The following is a 9,655-nucleotide window of genomic DNA, read 5'->3' on the forward strand; positions in this document are numbered from 1 at the left end:
GGTGTGGCTTTGTACTGTGTGCTTTATGTGTTACTTATCCTCACTAAATCCCACAAACTATGTATTATTTTATTTGCCTCAAAGATATAGATGCTAAGGTCTAGAGAGGTCGCAGTGCTCCGCAGCCAGAAGATCTGTATATTATACATCACAACAGGAATAAAGCCTTCCATTCTATGGCTAACACGGAGCCTCTACTGTGTTCCTCCACAATGACTTAAACTTTCAAGGTCATCTTCATCTTTGCTTGAGGTGCCTCATGCAGGCCTCCATCACTCACATCTGCAGAACCTCTGACTCTAATGCTGTGACATTATACAGAACAGTATACAACAGTATCTGCAACAGTATACAGAAAACTCAATGTTCACCAGCTGATTGTGCCCATAGTTACTTATCACCCAGGCTCTGGCTAAGGCACACACAGTACCCCTGAAGGTCACTGAATTCCAGAAAACATCAATGAATAAAAGCTATTCCTGATCAGCCATTTAATAAGGACAGCTAACATCTATTAAGACAACATTAGTACTTCAGCATTTGTTAAAGAACACCACGCTGACTACTACTGGCTTGCTGATGCTCTCCTGGCAGCCCGTGATTTAATCCCTGGGAAGCACCTAGAAACATATTTCTGGCTTGAATTCATACCTATAGTCTATTCACTCTCACTGGGTCTCATCAAGCACCATGCTGTTTTCTCCAAGAGCTACAACGGGTTTCTGGCTCTCGTAGGTTAGAGCAAACTAGGGTAAAGAGGAAGAAGCCTTCACCCTTCCAAGGTAAAATATTCAATTCCAAGGACACATGCAAACAACAATGCTTAGATCTATGATGAATTGTTTTTTTAAAGGTAAAAATAAATAAGTAAATAAAAGGAATACTTATTACTTTCAAGTACAAGGTTCCCCAAATAGCACATGCTCCTCCTTGGTGACCTTACCTTGAAGATGGCATTATAGTTGAAGCCCTGAATTTTGCTGTAAACGGGTTGGTTGACTCATATTCAAAATAGTCCTGCCGGTTTTCATTAAAAGCACTAGGTGATTTCAAGTCACATGGGCTATCAGATCCCCCATTGTTCAGCTTGTCAGATCTCCTGCTATCTCTCTTCCCAGTCACTCTTTCAAAGAGGCTCACCTTCTCCCTTTTCTCTCTCTTACTTTCTTTCCTGACTTCAATTGGTTTTGAAAATAAATTCGTGCTGCTGTCCCATGGCTCACTGCTTTCTTCAAATGGATTCTTCTTCCTTGGCAGTGTTGCAAATTTTTGGGGTAATGAAGCAGTCACATTTGTAAATGGGTCACTCTGTCTTCCAAAACAGTGTTCACCTTCATCCACAATGCTGCCAGGTTGGTTCAATTTAGAAGTATCAAAGCTTAGTGTTCGTCTGTGTGGAGACTTGAGACTTCCTACAAACATTTTTTCCCATTAGTAGGTGATAGGTGACATATGCTATTACACTATCTGACACATTCTGCTGCTTCAGAATGAGAGCAATTAACTAAAGATATTAACCCTCAAAATAATCAAAACAATCTTAAAATTAGGTAAGGGCTATTATGAAGTAGGGTGCTAATAATAGTATATTTTTAGACAATTATATTACTATCTTCCTTGGCTCAGAAACTATCAAATGAGAAAAGTATAAAATGGAACCAAAGGACCTGCTCTCACGATCATGCTGAAAAGTCTAAAACTTTTCTATCATTAGAATCCAATTTAGTTTCCTTGGACATTTTTTCTGGGAACACTTGGATGGAATGGAATATATGCTGCAGGATTTTTTTTTTCCTTTTTGTTGTGTATGTAGATATTTGTGGAGGCCAGAGGTCAAGCAACACTGGCATTCCTCAGGAACTACCCATCTTGTCTTTTGAGACAGAAACTCTAAGTGGTATGGAATTTGCCAAGTAGTTTTGGCTATCTGACCAGGGAGCCAGGGGGGACCCACCTGTCTCTACCTCCTCCACTCCTGCTTTCCTAATGTTCATCTGGGGCATCTATGGAACTCAGGTCCTCATGCTCTCAAGGCAAGCATTTTGCCAACCAATCCCTGCTGCAAGCTTTTGAAATGGAGAAATGACAGCAGGAAAAAAAGAGACCAGGCCTTGAAAGAAGACTAGGATTCATTTCACTACCACATACAGTAAAAATACAGATACAAGCAAGCTTGCCTTCAGTCAATGTATCAATTAGGAGTTGGGAGGTACTTAAACAATCAATGACTAGCTTTAGAAACATTACTTTTCATTTTCTGTCTTTAGAAGTTACACTATATAAAATAGGAGAGAGGAAGAAAGGAAATGAGGCACCACTTACCACTTTCTGGAACAACTCCAAAGGAATTTATCTGGTGACTGAGAAGATGTGTTGGGCCTACAGTGCTAGACTTCAGCTTCTCAGAAGATAAGTGGGACCCAGTTAAATCAGACATCGAATGGGCAGAAGAGAGCCGCTGAGGACCCAGAAGAAAAGGCTTTTTTGGTTTGGATTTCATCTGCATTTCACCACTTGAAAACTCAGGATTGGCATCAGGCATGTGAGTGCTCGGAACGATGGCAGAGGACGTATCAGAAAACACCCCGTCGCTTTTCCTGCCTTTCATCTTATCTTTTAATTTTGCAAAAGGTGATCTCGTCTTGTCCTTCATTGACAAGTCAAACATGCTTGCTGTCATGTTGTTCCTCATAAATTGAATATTGACCTTTATCTCACCCCTGTTTTTTATTCTTTTTCCTTGTTTTGATTCTAATCTAAACCACCTTAAAGAGAAGAAAAGAAGTTGGTTGTAACAAAGGATGGCAGCAGCAACATTGTTATATCCAAGCGGCCCTCCAGTAACGTGACCACACATCTGCCTGGAAACTGAATGAAAACCAGGCAGCTACAGGTCTCTAGCTTTACTCACTGTTTAAAAAGAAAACAAATCAAGCAAACAAATGGTCTAGTTTCTACAGAGTGACACACAACACTGGTGTGAGTTTTGAAAACTATGGAAAGCATTTTAGATAAACTTTCCCCTCATAATTCAAAAATCATCATCAAAAATTCTTATCAACAATAGCTAATTATGTTTCCATATGGGACAAGTGTTACTAATGGCCTAAGGACGTGCTTAACATTCAAAGACACTGAGCCAGAAAGTAATTCATCACTTCTAATTATTTCTGAATACCATAAAATGACAAATAATGATGACATTTAACTAAAATATTTAGCCCCTACCCCAAAATATAATTTATATAAGTAGTAAAAGAATTTTATTATTTTATTAATTTTATTAATGGGGATGGTACATAGTTTGTTAAATAAGCAGCATTACTTACATTTATATAAAACAAATCTAACCCTTTTCCTGAATAAAATATGTAAAATGAGTAAAATGTAAGAAGTGATAGACAATAAATCTTGTGAAGTTTTCAAAGAATAAAAAGCTCAAATAATTCCTGCCAGAAAGCTATTGACTATGAAATAAAAAGGACGTTACAGACAAAACCAGACCCCAGCTTTCAGGCACCTCTTGCATCATGCTGCCAATTTTCAAGTGAACTGTATAAGAAGCAGGGCTTGTTTGGGTGTTGCTTACAGTAGTTTTATCCACATGAAATTCTCCAGTCCATGGCATCACAGGTGGTCACTCTACAGGGCAAACAACCTGCCCTGCTGCATGCAGCCACAATGCCACATCCTTTGGGGATCTGAGCCCATTAGGCAGACTGCTGTTATTTAAATACAGGACTATTTAAAAGAGTTAGCTGCAGAGCAACTCTGACCAGATTTTATATCACTTCTTTTTCTTGTTGTTTGCCAACAGGGTAGCTAAAAGATGGCTGGATTTACTATACACTAAGCCAAAAATGGGCATACCAGAAGGACAGAAAGCTGATACCCAATCTATATCAGCTCCATGATGGTGGCATGTTTCCTTGATAAACTGAAATGATTCAATCAATGAAGACATATCACACTGATACCAAAACAAGCATTTTCTACAAGAAAATATTTTATGAAAGAATGTATATTTTATGACCCTAAACTAAGAAACGTTATACAATGATAACATCAAACAGGATTCGGAGTATGAAATGACAGCAATGAACTGTGGAATGGAGAACATCAAACAATACAAACATGAGCTCTCAGAACAGCTACAAATGGTGCAAAGCTACATAGCCCAGGTTCGACTTTGGGTTTCTGGAAAACAGAGCTAATTTCAGTGGCCTGAGAGACACTTCTGATGGGGGACACCTGAGAAATACTCAAAAGTCTCACGCTACCTGGAAAATGAGCAAAGGCTCTCTGTGCAAAGTACACACTCACCCAACAGGCAACAACAAAAACGTGACAGAGACTTTATCACAGCTTGATAAAAGCCAATTTGAGGAAAGTATATCAATGGTTCCCAAAATGGAAGGGGGTGAAGATGGCCAAAACTCAGTATCTGAAATAAGAACACATGAATTGTATCTTACTTTGGTGATGGAGAAACTGAGGCAAGGAGAAGGACAAACCATTTCCCCAAGGCAGATGGAAGCCAATGAGAAAAACATCTCGAGCTGATGGAAAACATCTGCAGGAAAATACCAACTCGTCCTAACTTATGAAGCACATGTGTTAATAAGGTGAGCCACATGGCTGCCACACAGTACAGAACTCTGTATTTAACCAGAGAGCACGTGTGTGTGTGTGTGTGTGTGTGTGTGTGTGTGTGTGTGTGTGAAGGGGGGAGACATAGACACAGAAAGAGACACAGAGACAGACAGAGAGACAGAGACAGACAGAGAGACAGAGACAGACAGAGAAAGAGAGCCCCTTGAGGACAGATTGCTTTACACTAAAAATTCACTTTTTTATTTCTAAGCCATCTTCATAAATCAACAAGATTCAGTTCCACACATGAGTGCTTTATAGCATTTTAGTTTTAGTAGGAAACTCTAAACACCTCTGCAAGCTTTAAAGAATAAAGCAACACTGTATTTTAATCCAAGTGTAAAAAATATTAATTTTCCTCCCCTCCCCAACAACAAGCAAACAAAACAACAACAAGCAAAACAAAATCCTGCAAATAACTCTGATAAACAAATTGATTTATAGGGTAGCCTGACAAGTAACTTTAGCTGTTCTGTTTTGAAAGCGATCTTAATGAGAACTTCAAGAATCCTGAAATAGTGTTTGTTTTCCCAGGCTTCAAAGGGACAAATGAAGACACAGCACTTGGGAGTTGTTGGATTAATGCCGACTCTTTTCCACCTCTGGAGTGCTGTGCTGAAATCGTATATGGCTTCTGTTCAATTTTTAGTGGGCACAGGTCCATGTCCAAACTACCACACATGTGGGAGTGATTCCCAAGCAATTGGCACTGTGTGGTCAGAAATGGGACAAGCCTGGCAATAAGGAGGCCAGAGGCTAGGAGGCAGGTGCAAAGCGCGTGTGTACACACACACACACACACACACACACACACACACACACCCCTACATATATATGTGCAAGTCTCATCTAACTCTAGATTCTCTATTATTAATTTTTTGAGATCATTGAAACAAAGAGAGCATCACCTACTTGGATTGTTAAAAAAAAAATCAATGGATATTACATAACAGCATCAATGATTTTCCCATTCTATTATTAAACACTGTGTTATTTCCTTAAATCTCATGCCAGAACCAACCCAGACATCTATTAAAGAAGGCAAATGCAAAAGTTCTCTTTCTCCTCAAAGGATTTGGCTTGGGGCCTCCCCACCCCCTCTCCTTTAAAAAGAAATAATAAAATAATACACACACACACACACACACACACACACACACACACACACACACACATATATATATATATATATATTCAGAGTAGAAAAATAGGTTAAAATAATAGTTTTAAGCACAATACTTTTCGCCTCTCATGACACAACTGGAAGACAAGATGTAAACACTTGTCGTTTTCACTGTCGGAAAGTACAAAGTGTCACACCCAGCAGTTTCGTGGGACATCTCAATCAGCTGGTAGCCTTCATCACTCATTCTACTTTTCCAAAAGGCACTTGGGAATATGCTGACAAGGGCTAGCAATGTGCAGAATATTAAATACCTTTCTTTTAATACACTAGTGGCTCAAGTCTGTCTCTTACTATGCCACATGTGCAGCTGGGCTGGAAAAGGAAGCTATTAAATATATTAAAAATCTAGAAATATTACCAATAAAGATACCTCATCAAATACGCAGTTCCCATTTAGTCGCCCGCACAAAACAGTAAGGGTTTAATAACATATGAAAATCTCTTTGTATGCAGTAACATCGCAAACCCTGTTGATAGCATTTCAAAGCATCTCCCCTCCAAAAGCTGTCCTTGATTTTATAGACAGACTACACTGTTAAAGAGTATTGTTCATGGTCTAGTTTATTGTAACTGCAAAGCTGCCAAAGACGGAAATAAAACAAGAAATTTTTAAAAGGCTACTTCTTTCTCAGGATCTTTGGATCTACACTTGGGCCTACTTAAATTTGGGAATTTACGTTCGAGGGGTCTGTGGTATATTACCATTAATATTAAAAGTACTTTTTAAAGCACAGTAAGAAATTTGAAACTGTACATGCTTGAAAGCTCACAGTCAAAACACTTTAAAGGTATACACTGAGTCACTTCAAAGTGACAATTTGGGGCAAATTATTTGGTTACTATTGATTTTTCATTTTAACGCTGATGAAGAACTCCTCGGAAGAAAGAACATGCTATTTGTTAAATATTAGGAAATTTAAAAATCATTAAATATACAACTTAAACTTTCTCCCCCCTCAACTGAATATTTACCTATTTTTTTCTTGTTGCATTTCTAGTGTTTTATCTTACATAAACTAAATCTTAGGTAAAGACTTTATTCAAAACAAAACAAAAATAATTCCTATTAAATGAAGTTTTCTGGCAGGCTTTAAAAGGGAAAAAAGAGAAAAGATCATTATACTTAAAAGAAATTAATGTGAACTTAAAATTATCATGGAAAGTGCTCTAAAGGGTAGGTAGATAAACATCCATCAGGACTGCGTTTTGCTTTTTTTTTTTTTTTTTTTTTTTTAAGCTACTTGGGAAGAGGGACACCCTCTGATGAGTTCCCCCAACCCTCTTTTCATAAACTCCAGCCATCTCCAGGAGCCTTCAGGCCCACTATAAGCTATGTATGTAAGGTGAAGCCTGGACAGGCATGTAAGCTAAAGGGCAGGACAGGAGGTCTGCCTTTCCAAACTTGCTACTTGTTTCAACTTAGGACATAATATCCTAGTGTTGGTTTGCATCCTGATTTCTTAAATTAAGTATATCTAACTTGGGCTTGAAAGTTCTATTTCAAAAGCCATGTTTTCATCAAAGAAGTCATTAAATCACTGCATCACAAGACTGTAATCACTGTCTCCAATCTTACACCAGTTAATTCCGTCTAAACACAACAGCTTTGCTGAACTGATTCTTCAGTAAACAATAGCTCCACTATGCTGCAAATTCAAAGGAAAAATGTCAGTGGGTTCAAGACTGAAGATGTCTGTGCAGACTTCCAAAACTTTTCTTTTAACAACTTTCTCCCTATCAAGAAGTACTGACCCTGAAAACTGGTGGAGCAAAAATAAAGGCCAACTGTTTCCAATGCTGAAATACGGTTCTAAAATTAGAAACTTATCTTTTGACAGCCTTTATTAGTAATTTACCTTTTAACAGTGCTCAACAAACATAAACCTAATGGTACACATATATTTAATTTTCTGGTTTTCCAGTTCATGCTCTAGGCCTCTAATAAAAAGTATTAAAATCCAATGCAAAATATTCCACTGTTTAAGAGCCCTTTACCTCACACAGAAATGGGGCGGGGGGGGGGGGGGGGGGGACTGGTTCACTAATCACTCCATTAAAAAAAAATTCAGAGCAAAGGCTATTTTCACTTCAAAGTCATGCAAAGAGAAGTGCTTAAAACTGGATCCTATTTCAACCCCAAAGACCAATGCCTCGAATATACTGTTCAAGTACAGTAAATCCATGTATCTTTAAGTACCCAAAATTCAAAATAAATTATGTAACTTACTCTGTTTTCCTTCTTTGTTTGTCCTCAAAGATGTCATTGAGATTGATTGCCACCTGCCCTAAAAACTTATCCAGTCCCACCAGGGACCTGTGCATCACTATAAGAAAAAGAATGTATTTCTCCGGATTACCCTGCATGAGCAACCCAGGCAGCTCAAAAGAGGCCTCCTCCTTCCAGACCGGCTCCAGGGTTTTCTCCGCTACAGATGTAGAATACTTCTCTTTGCCCAACTGAATTATGGTGTATGTGTCATTGGTGCCACTTTTGCCTTTTGGCTTCAGATCTTTAGCTTGGAGCACTGTGACCTGCACGTGGGTTGGAAACCACTTTTGGGCTTGCTCAGACAGCATCATTCTGGGGCTTTTTTTGTTTTGTTTTGTTTTTCGGTTTTGTTTTTTCTTTTTGTTTTTGTTTTTCTCTGAGCAGAGTTCAGAAGCACAGGCAGCGCCCCTCCCGCGGGGAGAGCCCCGTACACTGATCACTGCATCCTTAAGGGCACTTCAGCGAGCTGGGGAGTCAGGGCTGCCCCGAGGTCCCTAAGGGCTGATGTCAAGAGGACCGGCCCGGTGGCCGCCGCCGCTGCGGGGGTCCCTTTCTTCCGTAGAAGCACAGGGGCCCACATCACCTCCGCGCCGTCCGGGCCTCCGCGCGCAGCCCCGCGCCTCGCGTCGCCGCCGTGCCGGGGCCTGTGCCCCTACGGCCCGGCCTCAGCCCCGCGCGGCCCGGCTCCTCCTCCGACCCGGCTGATACGAACCGTCGGCAGCCGCCGGGCCTGGCTCCCACCGCCCGCGCGGCCTCGCCTCGCCTCGGCTCCTCCCCCGAGAGTGGCGCAGGCCTGGGAAAGCGGGTCGGAAGCGGCCGTCCTGGACCGACGCCGGAGGGACGCGGGGCGCGGGCGGCAAACTGAGACCGGCGGCGGCACCAGGCGAGGCCTGGACAGCGACCCGCGGCTCCTAGCGCCGGGCGCGCGGCGGCCGCGCCACTTCCGGGTTGGCCGTCTCCATGTTGAGCGGGACTGCGCGAGGGGCGGGGCCGGGCGGGGTTGGGGGTCAGCGCCTCCCTGGTTGCCGTGACGACGGGGCGCGCGGTGCGGCACGCGGAGGCTGGGGTGCGCGCGCTGGACGGTGGGTGCTGAGGTTCCAGCCTGTCGGTTACTGCGCTCTGAGGACGTGAGAACCCGCGGAGGCCGACAGGGGGTTCTGGGAGGTGGCCCTGGGCCCTGAACACAACGCCCGCACTTGGGGGAGAATCGGTTTCCATCTTGGAAGACAGGAATCTGCCCCAGCTGTGTGTTCAGTCCTGACTAGGCGCTGGTGTCCTTAAATGGTGGTAGAGCACTTAGCTCTTCTTGAGAGGCAATTCTTCCTCCATTCTCCATGTCTTGAAGAGGAAACCTTCAACTGACTAAAGGGACCTCCTCCTGAGCACAGACCAAAAGCGAAGGACTCAGATTTCAAATCTACCCTTGCTTAATAAAGATCCTAGACGCTTTGGGATGGCGTCAGAGACCTGGTTCTGACCCCGTGCCTGCCGCCATAATTCTATGGAACTATTTAGTCATCTTTCCCTTCCTAATTTGTGTGTATGGC

At 41.9% G+C, this 9,655-nt stretch overlaps 1 protein-coding gene across 4 annotated transcripts in view; it reads right to left on the bottom strand.

Annotated features, from left to right (window-relative positions):
• Positions 1-9,453, bottom strand: part of Rab11fip2 (RAB11 family interacting protein 2) — a 171,867-nt gene extending 162,414 nt beyond the window's left edge. For 3 of the 4 annotated variants that reach the window (XM_063288295.1, XM_039110359.2, XM_063288292.1), the window contains exons 1-3: positions 8,067-9,453; positions 2,323-2,765; positions 944-1,412 (exon numbers count right to left, since the gene is read on the bottom strand). In XM_063288295.1, the coding sequence (XP_063144365.1) occupies positions 944-1,412; positions 2,323-2,765; positions 8,067-8,419 (1,265 nt within the window). In that variant the 5' untranslated portion in view covers positions 8,420-9,453. The remainder of the gene's footprint in view (positions 1-943; positions 1,413-2,322; positions 2,766-8,066) is intronic. The other variant, NM_001107447.2, reaches the window with a different exon arrangement.
• Between the last annotated feature and the right edge of the window lie 202 nt (positions 9,454-9,655).

Source organism: Rattus norvegicus, chromosome 1 (assembly GCF_036323735.1).
Source record: "Rattus norvegicus strain BN/NHsdMcwi chromosome 1, GRCr8, whole genome shotgun sequence".
Lineage (NCBI taxonomy): Eukaryota > Metazoa > Chordata > Mammalia > Rodentia > Muridae > Rattus > Rattus norvegicus.